Below are 14881 nucleotides of genomic sequence, written 5' to 3'. Positions count from 1 at the left end.
ATAAAATGTGTATTTATTATATCATACTAATACATATTTTGAATAAAAAAATTAGAGCATGAGGAATTCATCTTAATATTTCCTTTAGTTTCTTAATTGTGGGCAAAATGTATGCAGCATTTATATCTGTTAGGTAGTGGGGAAACAGCTACAGAAATCTAGAGGAAATGGATTATTTGGATCCTTTCAGTCAATATTAGTTATGGGACAGAAATGGCATTGATTATTCTGTGAATGATCTTCGTTAGGACCTAAATGGGGGACATATATACTACTTGGTACAGTTAGACTTCTCAGCAGCATTTGATATCATCGATTATGGTATCTTTCTGGACTGACTGCAAGGGTTGGGAGCACCATTTTCTGCTGGTTCTGCTCCTACCTGAATGAGTATTTCTGGTGGGATTGCTGTGGGGAAGAAGTGCTCAGAACCAGTGCAAGGTTCTACAGGGCTTAGTACTCTTTTCTGTGTCATTCAGCATCTACATGAAATTGCTAGAAAAAGTCATCTGTCATTCATAGTGAAGTGTCATCAATATGTTGATGACACAGGAATATGTCACTACCAGAGGCTGAGCTGGAAATGCTGTGGAAGCCCTGAATTGCAACCTGGATGCTGTGAGGGAAAGAAATCCTTCCAGGACAGAGTTACTGTTCACCAGTAAACAGTGGGGTACCTTAACACCAGTGGTCACTCAGGACCCAGTTGTTCTCCACCAAAGGAGTTGGGCTGTAATTTGGGAGTCCTCCTGGACTCTTGGCTTCCACTCAAGCAGCAGATGGAAAGTGTAGCTGTGGGGACTCTGCCCAGGTTTGGATGGTACACTAATTATAACTCTGCCTAGACCACAATGTTTGGCAATGGTAACTCATGACCAGATCACCACTTGGTTAGACTACTGCACTGTACTCTTCATGGAGCTGCCTTTGGAGAGAACCTGGAAGCTGCATCTGGTACATTATACAGTGACTAGGCCACTGGCAGGGTGACCAGGTCACTGTGGAGTAGCACCTGTTTTAAAGTTGCTCCACTGGTGACCAGTTGATGCCTGGCCCAATTCAAAATGTTGATAATTTCTTTTAAAGCGTTATACACTGAAGCACCAAAATATATCAGGCAATGCCTTATCAGCTTTGAATCTGCCTGTCCAGACTAGAAATCTGGAGAGCCTGTTGACAGTCTCTGTCCCTTGTGAGGTACAGACAGCATGGACCAGTGTTCGCTATAGTAACCCCCGTTTTGTGGAATTCTCTCTCCAAAAGTACATGCAACCCCAACTCTCCTTGCATTTTGAGAGCAAGTGAGTCTTATTCTACTGGGGCTTGGCCTAAGCTGACTGTGAGCACCAGGACAGAATATTAAAACACCATGTATCAGTTTTTTTGGGATATTATTGCTTTGTAATTTTTATATTTCCTGTTCACCATCTAGTCTGGGGTGAGACGGAAATGAGATGATTGATTGATTGATTGATTATTTCAGAAAAATGGTGGCTCTGTAGTACAAACTTCCCAAATAAAGGCTAGGCTTTTTGCTCTGTTGTAGCATAATCTGCATCAGTGGTCTTCTGGGAGCTCATTTAATCCCTACCATTATGTTCAATTGATCAGCTTTTTCAGCAGAAAGGTTTTTCTCTCAAAATCTACTTTTTGTATTAGATCCAGCATTAAAGTCAATTCTTTATGATGTTTTAAAATGCCATGTTTTTTTTTTTTAATCTTTACCCTGACTTATTGTGAGAATTTTCTTCAGTAACTTTCTATCCTTGTTGGTAACAGGGTTGCTGTCGAAGTGGTGACCACGATGACATCAGCAGATGTGATGTGGCAGGATGGCACGGTGGAGAAAAACATTCGTTCCAATGAGCTATTTCCTGTCCATCACTTGGACAATAATGAGTTTTGCCCTGGGGACTTTGTAGTAGATAAAAGAGGTAATTGGTGAAATGTGCTCCCTCTGGATAATGTGTTTATTATTAACAATTTATATATGAATTTTTCAGTCTGGATTTTCAAATTGCCAATAATGTCTCGTGCATCTTTTCTTAGCTTGCTGAAGCCTGGATGTGTTGGCATTATAGCTTCAAAATATCAGTCAGTCTGGATAATGTTGACTAGGAATTCTTGAAGTTGTAGCCCTAGCTTACAATGATCTAGAGATCATCAACATTGTATACTATGACAACAGCAACTGTACTCTTCATCATATCTACTTCTATAATCAAAACAATATGGACTTTTTCCTTAGAATTTTGGGTAAATAGGATCTCTCTTTAAGTAGCTGCTGTTTTGTGTCTCAAAATTTCTCTTCAAATATATAAACAAAAAGGCAAAAAAAAAATTGAACATGCTGTTTGCTTTCAGCCCAGAAAAGTTGTATAGCCTATGTTCTCTTGTAGTACTCTTCTGAGTTACTGGTGAATCAAATTTTTAGCAAAATAAATTTTGGAGAGCTGCCAGTTAACAGTTCACCACATTAAAAGTGAACAAGAAAGTCCACAATCTGAATCTTCTAAAAATCTTTCTAGAAATTACAATGCTCCCAGAAGGCAGAAATGTCTATTTCTTTTGTAGGTATCACTTACCTTTTCAGCAAAGTTTCAATGATTTCTTGCATAGTTTTTAGAGATTATTTTGGATGTCAGAAGTTTCATTTCCTTCCTTCTGAAAGTATTGGATAGTAAAATACTGGATTTAAATCATTTAAGGACTATATTATTTTAGTGTGTGAAATACCTTGGTTAGAAAAATGGTTACATGAGCATCCATCCATTCACCAAACATTAGATAGATACCACTTCTTTACAGTTATGGCCTTTACTTGTAAAGTTCTGCAAAAGCTCTTAGTACATTAGGCCAAAAGCCTATAAGTTGTTACTGTGTAAGTCATAAGACCCCTATGTTAGCCTCCGAAAAATATGGGATTTTTTCTTTATCGTGAATTTCTTTTTTCATAGCTTATCCTTCTCTCACCCATCCTGTAGGGACCAGCATTTAGTCTTCTCATTTGGGAAAAGATAGTCGTTATTTAAATTGTACTAATGCCACATAATTAGAATGGTACATAAACATTCCAAAGATTAATTCCTTACCATCTCATTGTCAATAAAGGCATCATGTGTTCTGCTTACCACTAATTTGTATAGTTCATCCTTTATATGCTAGTTTGCATAATTCCATTTTCTTAAGTTTTAGAGTTGGGATAAGGGGACACTTTAATCTATCAGCCTTAAGTAGCAGGACCCCATGCTTCCTCCCTTTAAAGAATTAATAGGTTCTTCTGCCATTGTGGGCCAGAGGAAGGTACCATCCCAAGATGCTGTCCAGGAGATTCTGAGAACAGTGGTTTTATATAACTACCTAATTTAATTTTGGCATATGATAAAATTATATATTTTCTTTTATATTAAACATATATATTCTTCCCTTCAGAATCAATTTTCCTAGAGTGAGTTACAATTTATCAAATTAGACCAGTTCTAAAGTAATAAGTGAGGTACAATAATGGAAATACAGTGGTACCTCGGGTCACAAACTTAATTTGTTCCGCAACTCTGGTCGCGACCCAAATCAAATTTTCCCATAAGGTTCAATGTAAATACCATTAATCCGTTCTGACCCCTCCGAATTTGGTCACCAACCAATTTTGGTTGCGTCCCGAATCAGATTTTCCCATAAGGTTCAATGTAATTACGGTTAATCCGTTCTGAACCATATGTTTTTTTTTTTAAAACCACAAAAATATGAAACAAAATACAGTACAGTGCAGTATGAAGAGAGACAATGCTAACCTTGCTCGAGGCGACTTCTGGCGTGGAGGACAGGAAGGCAGGTGGGGAGGCGGATATTGCTTGGAGGGAGAGTCCCCCTCCCTACAGGAAGCCATGACCACGTGTCACGGCAGGGAAAATGGCCGCGGATCCTGTTCGTCACCCGATGCGGAGTTCACAGACGGAAGCAAAATTTTGTGAACAGTGCTGTTCGTGACCTGAATTGTTTGTGAACAGAAGCATTCGTGACCCGAGGTACCACTGTATATAGTGTTAAAATAATAGGTTAATAAAAGCAGCAGCCCACATAAAAAACAAAAAAAAATGAATAACAACATGTTAAAAACAAGTACATTGATTCAAATAATTGTGTCTGAGGTGAGTTCACATTTTTTCCAGGCCTGGAGAAATGCAAAAGGATTGTCTTTGGTGCCTCCATTATTTTAAAAGCATTGTTAGCAGATGGCTGCAAACAATACCTTGGAGGAACTTGGAGAACTGCGAAATCCCATGCTGTTTTCTGCTCATGTGCACAGTGGAAATGAGAACCCATCCCTCTCTGTAGCTCTGGGGGTTAGGCAGGGGCTCTCCCCACAGTGGCCCTGGGTCTCAGATTCAGTATAATGGAGCCATCAAGGGCAGGCAACATTATGACAAGAATAAATTGTGTTAGCTGTCAAAGCCAACAAAGGTTTTTTTCTATTCTTTTAGTTTGTCACCAAAGAAGGATTAATTGTACAGCAATAAAGTGCAAATCTATTGAAAGGCTGCAGCAATTACCTTGTACATTACAAGACATTACTTCAGTCTCACAGTCTTTAATAAATAGCTGATCAGAAGCATTTCCCATAGCCTTTCATTAGGGCTTAAGAGGTAGCAAGCCTCTGCTGACGTTTGGTGCCTCTCTGCAAGGTGGCATAGTTATCTAGCTTTGATCTCTCTCAGATAAATTACCGGGAATAGGAGGGAAATTTGAACAAGGCATAAGGTGATTTCAGGAAAAAACAAACACTGGATACTTCTCAAAGCAAAATTATAGTGTATTGTTTTCTCTTACTAGAATATGCTTCTTTCTTCAATCCTAAATAGCTCAGAGTTCTCAGGATCCTGGTATGTATGGAGTGGTGCAGTCAGGTGACCATGTTGGTCGCACCTGTGTGGTGAAATGGTTCAAGCTGAGACCTAGTGGAGATGATGTGGAGGTAAGGAGCAAAGTCTCTGTGATTTTTTGTTTTGTTCTCTTGGCCTCTGGGATAAAGTTTTGCTTTGCTAAAAGGGTGTTAAATTTATTTCTTCTAAGCCACTCTGAGCTTCTGGAAAAAAAAAAACAATGTGTTCATAAATGTGCCTAATACTCTACTAGCTCTTTCGATATTCAGTCCCTTTCCTAAGAGAACGTAATAATGAAGTTTGGTTCTTTCACTGCTAAGTTAAGATTTAGCTACAACAGCTAAACAAAAACTCTATCCAGATGCCAAAGCATTGGGGGAACAGTATTTTTATTTTCAATTCCTCTTATGTACATACTTTTGGGTTAAATAATAGCATGAGGGTGGTGGTGGTAGCTGGCCTTGAATTCTGCTGGATTTAAATGGACTCTGAGGATATGCTGGTATAAGATAGATTTTTGTGAACTTGGGTAGATTTAGGAAGTATTAAACTTTGTATTTCAGAGCAGTTTGGTATAGTGGTTAAGGCACCAGGCTAGAAGAGTTGTAGTCCTGCCTTAGACACAAAACCAGCTGGATGAGTTTGGGCCAGTCATTCTCTCTTAGCCCTAGAAAGGAGGCAATGGCAAACCACTTCTGAAGAATCTTGCCCAAAAAACTGCAGGGACTAGTCCAGGCAGTCACTAGGAGTCAAGACTGACTCAAAGGCACAATCATCATCATCATCATCATCATCATCATCATCATCATCATCATCATCATCAAACTTTGTATTTAAATAATCCTCAAATTTTCATGAAGTTCAGTCTGGAAGAGAATACAGCTCTGAATTAATGTATGCAGGTGCTTAGATCATAGAACACTTTTGTAGGTTCTTACACAGTACAGATTCCCTACAGAGAGCCTTACCATAGCAGGACATCTTCAGAATCTCTACTGAACAGTAATATGCTAGGCACAAGGCTAGGTAACTATGTCACACATGTCTGTGTTTACCTGTTGAGTCCTGTGAGGTGAAAAGCTTCCTCTTCATTTTCTGATAGCTCAGTATAAATTATATATAAACTTTATGTCCTTTTTCTGGGATACCTTTTGGCAACAGGGATACTCTCAAATGAGCTCTTTTCAATGCCAGCCACATTCTGAGGTGGTAGATTTAGGAGCAGTTACCTATTCTTCAAAGGACTCTTTAAGTATTATGGAAGTCACTATGTAGCAACAGCACATGAAAAAGGAACACAAGGTTGAGTCATGAGATTTTGAACTTTGAGACTTTTGAACTTTTCCAGCTGGTTGGGGAGGAGGAGGATGTCAGCGTGTATGACATTGCTGATCACCCAGACTTCCGCTTCCGCACAACTGATTTTGTAATCCGCATTGGCAATGCTGAGGATGGTGCTTCAATTGGTGAAAATGAGGTGAGTGATAAGGTATGTCCTTGGTGCAACTGGTAAGAATCATGACCTGAAAAAAGTGAGATGCTGGGCCAGCTATCTCTGTGTCCAGTCTTCTGGTTTGAACTGAAAGGCATTTGGGCTTGCATTGAATGGTTCTTTTAATGGAAATAGATGCCATGTGCCATTCAAGGGAATCTCTTCACATACACCCCTAAAAGAGAGTTCCTACTTTTGTAGCAGAACCCACTGCTGATTAGAACCAAGGGCTTTAGAATCAGTCAAATAGCTGCAAAATGTTAAAACATGCATAGTTTGAGCAATAAGCCCAACCCACCAGCTTTTTTTTTTTTTTTGTAATTACTTTCTTCAGTAATGAAATTATATTGAAGATTTCAGATTAAAACTAATGAATGGCTTCAGGTATAATTTTCTTTGGAATAATTACTTTTTAAAGTCTGATTTCTGGTTGAATTTGTAGCCCTACTAGGATTATACACAAAATAGTAAATGTGTTTAATTTTGAATTTGAAACAATTATGTTGAGTTTTGGAAGTTTTGCTGAACTGGTCCAGGTGGCCTGTAGTTCAGCAGCTTTCCAGATTTTGGCTGACACAGCATTCAGAGGGGTCCTGCAGGGCCAGTAGGGAAAGGTTGGTACACATAATTCGTTCTCTCCTCTTCTACATGGCCATTCTGTGCCATCAGTCTTCCCACGCCTTTCTTCCCCTGCTGCCTCTTAGCTGCCAGTGTTGTTGGCTTCAGGCATGGTATTTCCAACCAGATCTTTGTCTCTCCAATATTCCCAGCCATTTCCTTTCTTGTTAGCCAGTCTACACATGCCAGATGTCTTTGACTTTCTCCCACTCTCCTCTTCCCCAAACTATTTCTGGCCAGAATGCATGTTTGGTCCAGGCATGGATCATCTGAAACTTACTGTTTCATGCATGGAACAGTTTGTTCACATTCCTGCTGAACACAACAGTAAGTCAATCAAATGCGAATTGGGCAGATTCTATGTAGGCTTTCTCTGCAAAGCTGGAAACAGTCTTAAGTACTCTAAGGCTCAAATCTCAATTCCTAAACCCCCACTAGGTGGCATGCTTTTCAAATACAATAGTTGAAATTAACTTTCTTCCAAAGGGAGGCATGATTGTGTCAGTGGAAAGGATTTTTAAAAGCATGCTGTATTGCCTTTGAGATTAATTTAGAAAACATGCTGTATATGTTTTCTATATATCTCCCTTAATAGTAATGGTTCTGGTTGCTGTTGCAATCCTAATTCCTCTGGTTATACTACTTTCTTGGTCCTGTTTATCATTTACCCGGAGAAGGCGATAATTATTATTCCAGAACTTGGGCACAAGGTTCCTGCCTGGTCTGGGTTCTTATCTGCCTGTCTAGATTTTCTGTTTAGGGCACCATCTTCCTCTTGAGTAGCTGTGCTGCTCACATCCTCAGTTTCCCATCAGAGAGACTTTTTCTTAAATGCCTCTGTGAGAATGGCTTGGTTTTTTTTCCATCTGGCTGGCCTTCATTGGTACATTGCACAGCTGAGCTATAAAAAAGAGCTATAAAAAGGGGACGATCTCCTTAGGAGGATTCAGCCTAGAGGCTTGAGATGCTTTATACTGGTTTCCCCACCCCACCCAATCATGTACAAATATTTAGAGAGGGGGTGAGCCTCATGGCAGTAACTTTATTGCTATTTTTAATTGGGGACTGGTGTTGAGAGATAAAATTGAATGTAAAGACTGGAAATGATTTGAAAGCAACTACAAAGGAGAGAAGATATGGGGGTATGGGAGAATTCAGAAGTATAGGGAAGACTAATTACCCTTGTCAATAATCACTTTTTTGGTGTGGCATAATCACACTACAAAGGTAAACCTCCATCCCAAAGATCCTGCTTCCTTAATGCCAGATCAGTGCTGGGAAAGCATATGTCATGCAGTGCTTGATTCAGATTAACAGTGCTGACCCTGTCTGTTTCTTTCTCTTTGCTCTGTCTACCAGTTTACCCTGTGGTAAAGCTGGGAAGGGGTACAGGTAACATCCTGTCAGAATTTGCCTTGGTAAATATAATTTGCCTCTCAATTGTTCTGTGCTCTTGTGCTCAAATTCTGGTGGACTTCTGTAAAGATACGGCAGCCCTGGGAGACATAACATTGGAGTAGACAGGCTTTGGACCTGATTTAGCAAAGCTTTTTTATTCTTAAAATAGGCCTGTTTAATCTGGCCATTTGAACTGATGTAAGAATTATTTTAACATTTGTATTTGTGCTTTTGTTAAATTTATGACATAGCTTTAAACATTATATTTTTATTGTGTGCTCAGCTACCTTGATTATCTTGCTTGGATGGTCATAAAAAGTAGGCTCTAGACCATAAAAATAAATAATGGTTGCTTTTGTTTCTTCAGCCCTCTGTAGGGCAGGTGGCCCGAGTGGATTTCAGCAGTAAAGTAGAAGTTGTATGGGCAGATAACTCCAGGACAATTGTTCTACCACAGGTAAATACTAAGCTACCTCCAGTTGGTTTAGGATGCTAGTTATTTCCTTTTTACTAAGTGGCTTGCGTATATTGGAGCTTTCTAGAATGTACAGGAAGATTGCTCTGTTAGTTCAGTAAACTAGTCTTGCTGGCATCTCAGTAACACTGTATAGTAAAAACAGAGTTTGCTGCCGTGATTTTTTTTAGTATTCAAGTCTTACCTTCCCAGGAGACCATCAGTGTGTTGTTATATAGTTGCTTTATTCTTGGAATGTAAATATGGTCTGCTATTCTGAAAGATGATTAATGCTCTCTTTAAGGCCTGTTACCCTAATAAATATTTCTGTCTGTTAAGAAACTCCTATATTTGTCCCAAAAACAAAATTAGCAGCCATTATCATATTTCAAATATTTTAGTTGGCCCTGTCTCTTTGTTTCTGTATAGCACAGGAGCTACTGAAGCACAAATAAAGGGCCCGCTCTTGTTTCAGAAGCCTATTCATGTAAATAAATACTTGGCATTCAAGGCTTTTGTTTTCTTAAATAAAACAGTTCCCCCTTAATGGTAGTAAAATAGTCCAGTGCTGGAACTGTGGCTGTGTGATACAAAGTCCTCTAGTGTATCCCATCCTGCTCTTGTCACATAGGATCATATCACAGGGAGAATCCTTCTGTGAAGGCAAGCTGTCTCTCTACAGTTCTGCATTACAGTGTGTATTGTTTTAAATAAAAATGTTTCCCCTGTTTCCATGGTCTAAATCTTTTTTTTTTAATTATAGAATAAATTTCATGATGATTCTGTATAAACTTATGTGCTGAAGGATATGTGAACATTTTATAAAAATATATAGACTTGCATTTTATCAAAATCCATTGAGCCTTGAGGGTGGGAGAATGGGTGCATGATAGCCTGAAGGACAGTACACAGAAAATGCAGAAAAATGTCAGAAAGATCACTCATTCCTTAAAAGACCAAGGATACTAGCTCCTTTTGAGCTGTACCAGTGAAGTAAGGCAACTAAAGATTATCCAGATCAACCATTACTGACAGAGCAATGTCTGAGAAAAAGATAACAGGCATTTTGGAATAATTCAAGGATTTTCATGTCTTATTGTCTTATAAAATGTACAGCTTAGCAGAAATAGTAAGGGTGAAGTTAAATAACATAAAGGTAAGTAAGATAACTTGTTATAGCAATGCACTATCTTAGGGGCTTCAGTATAGAAAGATAATGCATATTGCTCTCTGATCTGTGGCAAGCTCTTAGCACTAGTTAGCCTCTTTTCAAACAGCTCCAACTAACGCAGGATGCCCTTGATTCCAGAGATAATGTACTGGTTCAGCATTCCATATTTATGACTTGTGTAGGGTCTGCCTCCCAGTGGGAGTTCAGTCTTTGAAGTATTCCGTGAATGGAGAAATGTTAATGTGGCTGATCCCTTTTTAATAAAAGAAAGCCAGAATATATTATCATGGAATAAAATTAAAATGGCATTGCAGTGTTTTCCCATGTGTTGAGGCTCTTCCTCTTTTTCATTCTGCCTTCTAGCACTTGTACAATATAGAATCTGAAATGGATGAAGAGACAGACCTTGATTCCATAGATGGTAGCACTAGTGGTGCTTCTTCAGATGAATGGGAAGACGAGAGTGATAGCTGGGAGACAGATAATGGCCTCATGGAAGATGACCACACAAAAATTGAGGAAGTTGAACCTGAGGAACTACCTGTGGAAGAGGTGAAAAGGGTAGAGGAACAAGTACAAGGTGCTGTGGCAATGGCTGTGGCTGATCTAGCAGCAGATAAGTCAGGCAAGGAAGGAACCCCAAAGAGTTTCCGAGAGTTGAAGGAAGCCATCAAGATCTTGGAGAGCCTGAAGAATATGACAGTTGAACAACTGCTGACAGGCTACCCAACCTCTCCCACAGTCGAACCAGAAAAGCCTACTCGGGAGAAGAAGTTTCTAGATGATATAAAGAAACTGCAGGAGAATCTGAAGAAGACCCTGGACAATGTAGCTATTGTGGAAGAAGAAAAGATGGAGGCAATGGCAGAGGCAGAGAAGAAAGAAGAAAGAGAAGCCCAGACACAGACACCAGTGGCATCAGAATGGCCCAGTGAAACCCCAGTGCTTTGCCAGCAGAGCGGAGGCAAGCCTGGTGTTACCTTCACCAGTGCCAAGGGGGAAGTCTTTTCTGTGTTAGAGTGTGCTCCAGGTCAGTTATAGAAGTGGGGCTAGGGATAGACCTCAGGGCATTCTAGCAATGCTGCAGTCCATTAGCTCCACACAGCATGGCCCATGTCAGGGAAATTAAAGTCCAGCAATTTCTGGAATGCCCTAAATTTGTCATTCTGTTTTATTGGAGCCAGTGTTTGAAAGTAAGTTATAGTGGCCCCCTTTCTCTCTAAATATATGATCCAGTGTGTAAAATATAAGATTAGGTTTGTGTCTGGACCCTTACTCTTGACCTCTCTCTGGAATTTTTCTCTGTGTATCTCTCTTCTCGTAACTTTCATCTTGTCTTATATGGAGCCTTAGTGACTTGCATTCAGTTCAACGATCTTTGATAAAGTACTGATCCCCGATCAGGCTAGACAGTGTATCATTTGACAATCCAAGGGTATGTAAATATATACCAGTCTGAAGATACCTTATTTGTAAATAACCTTAGTGTTGGTTTCCAATTACAGGGGTAGCATATCAGAGTCATTTTTGTCTATTTTAATAACCCTATTATATAAATTAAGTTTCTGGCAAATGTTAGGAGCAAAGGAAAGTGAGAAAAGTTCTGTAATCTCTTACCTCAATTTTTTTTTTGCCCCATTAGATAGCCATGCCTTTAAGAAAATGGAATTTCAGCCTCCAGAAGCCAAGAAGTTTTTCAGCACAGTGAGGAAAGAAATGGCTCTGTTAGCAACTTCATTGCCAGATGGAATCATGGTCAAAACATTTGAAGACAGAATGGTAAGTCATATAAACCTATGTGAACTTCACTATCCATCAAGAAAGGTGTATCCTATGTTTTTAAAATTGTTTCTGGGTAGGATCCTAAAAATAATGATGGCTCTGTGCATCTAAGGTATTTCTTAATGGAAAAAAATCTGTGTTTTTTGTTACACCAATAAGAAAAAAATAATTCATTTTATTTACTAGCAGGCAATTAAAACTAACAGCTACATTTGTTCTGTAAAGACAGTAAACAAGCACCTGAATTTGTGTATATGAGGGGAAGGAGTTAAATTCAGTAACTTTGCCAATACAATGTTGTTAATATAGCTTGGCCGATAGCTATTGAATGTAGTGGAACTATGTCATTTGTTGAATTAATTAATATGGCTGTCCCAAGGTATTCATTTCTGTATTTTTTTCTGGAAAGGTGCCAAATATTAGCAGCTTGTCCAGTGTGATTTGTTACATTTTGTATATCCTTCCTTCTTTCCATGATGGAACTAAAGGAGATGTAGATATAAGATATCTCTATCTCATATAGATTTTGTGCAGGTCTCTTACCTGCTTAGTCTCAGCAAGATAGTATGTATTCTCAGTTATCCTAGTAGTAGTATTTTTATTCGGTATGGGCTAATATTTCTGTGTTACTCAGCAACTGCGGAACAGGCCCAGCTTAGTAGAACAGAAGTTTTCTTTGAAGGCTTTTCTTGGACTTTCAGTCAAAGTTCAGCCTGGCATGAATTATTGGGATGTATACGAAGCATATTGATGCCTGGTGGAAGCCAAACAGGATGCTTATGTGCATTTTCCTAATAGGGTTGGATATAGCATTTCTTAGTTAGCTCTGGTTCATCTTTGTGGATTATTGCATGGGCTTACACATAGCCTCTTCACAGGATCTCTTCTCAGCACTAGTCAAAGGACCTACGCGCACACCGTATGAAGATGGCCTCTTTTTATTTGACATCCAGCTCCCCAATATCTATCCAGCTGTGCCCCCACTCTTCCGTTACCTCTCCCAGTGCAGTGGCAGACTGAATCCCAATTTGTATGACAATGGAAAGGTTTGCGTAAGCCTTCTGGGCACATGGATAGGCAAGGTAAAACTGCTGCTGATTTTTTCTATATTACTCTTGACCTGGGTCATTCAATATCCCATTATAAATTTCATGCGATTGCAGTGCTTTCTTCAGTGGTTTAGCTCAAACAGCAAGTCTGGTTTACTGTGTCTGCTGTTCAAAGGTACTGTTCTAATCCACAATGTTGTCCAACTATATGGTGTCCGTAGCTATCTACAGTTAAATGTACAGGGCCTGCAGTAGGTTATTTTTATCTAGCAATCTGCTTCTCATAATGGTCACTACGTTGGCTCATACAAAAGATAAACAGAATGTAGCAAATGAAACCAACATCTGTTGTCAGAAAGAATTTCTTCACAACTCATTTCAGAGTTCTTTCTCCATAAATGCCCTTTCCTCCACCCACCCGCTCATAAGAGTTGTATGAATGCTTACCACTGAACTCTTCCGATAATAGAAAATTGTACTAATATAAACTTAATGTGTGTGTTCCTTACAGCACCTTCATTATTATTATTATTTCTCCAGTTAGATTAACCTTCTTTTGTCTTTCAATGGGCATCATGTATATATTGGAACTCTATCTTACAGTAATTAATTTTTGGATTAGAGATGTGAAGAAAGATAGATTGGCCACCCTTGCCCCAGTAGTACTTCACGGTTATTTGTTTTACCCAGAATCTCCAGACACAAGAGCATTCACATCATTCATATGAACAGTAATTTTGTAGTAGGAATGGAAGTCAGCAGAGCATGGATCAGTTCAAATGCCTTGTTCTTAAAAATTGTTGTGACTCAGTTACTGCTGTGTTGTAATGCTATGTAGTCCTTGCTGTTGAATTAACTGCTTGCTGTTATTTGTCTATTCCAGGGCACAGAGAGATGGACCAGTAAATCTAGCCTTCTCCAGGTGCTCATCTCAATCCAAGGTAAATTCCAGTAAGATGGTAGAGGGAAAGGTTGGGTCAAAACCTACTGCAATAGACAGAAGAAGGTTGTTTTCTGGCTGGCCAAGCTGCAGCTTGGTTTTCCTTGCCCAAGAACAGTGATGTCCATGCTTTTATTTCATGCCCTGAAAGGTAAGCCACTGTCACTAGTTGGACACCTGCCAGTGTGGAGAATTAACTGCAGGTAGCTCCCTGAGCTTGTGGTTAAAAGCAAAGCAACACCTGGCTGATGCGCATGGTGCTTCCTTTGCTACTCATGGATGCTCCATCACTGCCATTCTTGGCAGGTATCCAGTCCGCTTTGGTAAAAAGCAGTGCAGCAATTAGATGTAATTAAGAACCCCAGACTTTCATTGCAGGGAGCAGACTGGAACACCTTTATGTGTATGCTCTAAATCCTCAGAGATTCTTGTATGTCTAGAGAACAGTAGGCATATTTTTCATGAAGAACTGTGTAGTGATTTGTCCATGTATATAATATGCCTCCTCCTTGTGGAGTGACATTCTATGCTAGTAATAATAATAGTAATAGTATCTCCAAAGAGGTTAGGGGGAGTTTAATTTAAAAAATAAGGTAATTTCTAATATTAAGAGGGTGTCCACATTGTCTAGTTGTTTTTCTTAACAATGGGAGGCAGGAAAAACCTGAACATTTGACTTGCTATTATAATATAAAGAGGCCCCAGAAGAAAAAGCTGCAGTAGGGCTTTTTCTTAGAAGTACTTTGAAAAAGTAAAAGCAAGAAGGCATTAGTCCAAAACTTAATGACCTTCATGTTAAAATAACATTTTCAAAAAGCATTTGGAATTTTCTCCTTTTGTATTTCTTTTGGTAGAGTTTTTTATTCCTCAAACTTCTCCAGAAAGTGAACATGTTGTTGTTTTCCAAAATCTTGGAGAAATTGTGTTGTAATGGCATTTCATCAAATGTTTGCATGGTTGGAGAGTTCAACTTCACAAAATAATAGAACCCAGTGATTTGAGGTTAATAATTCAAACTTGGGGCAATTCTACTTTAAATGCAGATTATTTTGACTTCCAAGCCCTAAACAATTTTTAGAAAAATAGTCTGAAAAAAT

The 14881-nt window shown here is 39.1% G+C and overlaps 1 protein-coding gene across 2 annotated transcripts in view; it reads left to right on the top strand.

Moving 5' to 3' along the window:
* The window catches only part of UBE2O (ubiquitin conjugating enzyme E2 O), an 86233-nt gene that overhangs the window by 64756 nt on the left and 6596 nt on the right, over positions 1 to 14881 (top strand). The window contains exons 11-18 of one of the 2 annotated variants that reach the window (XM_088133398.1): positions 1780 to 1934; positions 4860 to 4972; positions 6229 to 6369; positions 8756 to 8845; positions 10377 to 11043; positions 11656 to 11792; positions 12674 to 12877; positions 13728 to 13785. In XM_088133398.1, the coding sequence (XP_087989524.1) occupies positions 1780 to 1934; positions 4860 to 4972; positions 6229 to 6369; positions 8756 to 8845; positions 10377 to 11043; positions 11656 to 11792; positions 12674 to 12877; positions 13728 to 13785 (1565 nt within the window). The remainder of the gene's footprint in view (positions 1 to 1779; positions 1935 to 4859; positions 4973 to 6228; positions 6370 to 8755; positions 8846 to 10376; positions 11044 to 11655; positions 11793 to 12673; positions 12878 to 13727; positions 13786 to 14881) is intronic. The other variant, XM_007431846.3, reaches the window with a different exon arrangement.

The sequence above is a fragment of the Python bivittatus genome, unplaced genomic scaffold (assembly GCF_059951505.1).
Source record: "Python bivittatus isolate LINGU-HERP-01145 unplaced genomic scaffold, Pbiv_v1 ctg000080_np1212, whole genome shotgun sequence".
Classification (NCBI taxonomy): domain Eukaryota; kingdom Metazoa; phylum Chordata; class Lepidosauria; order Squamata; family Pythonidae; genus Python; species Python bivittatus.
Note: the sequence above shows the minus strand (reverse complement) of the source record. Positions and strands in the feature narration are given on the sequence as shown.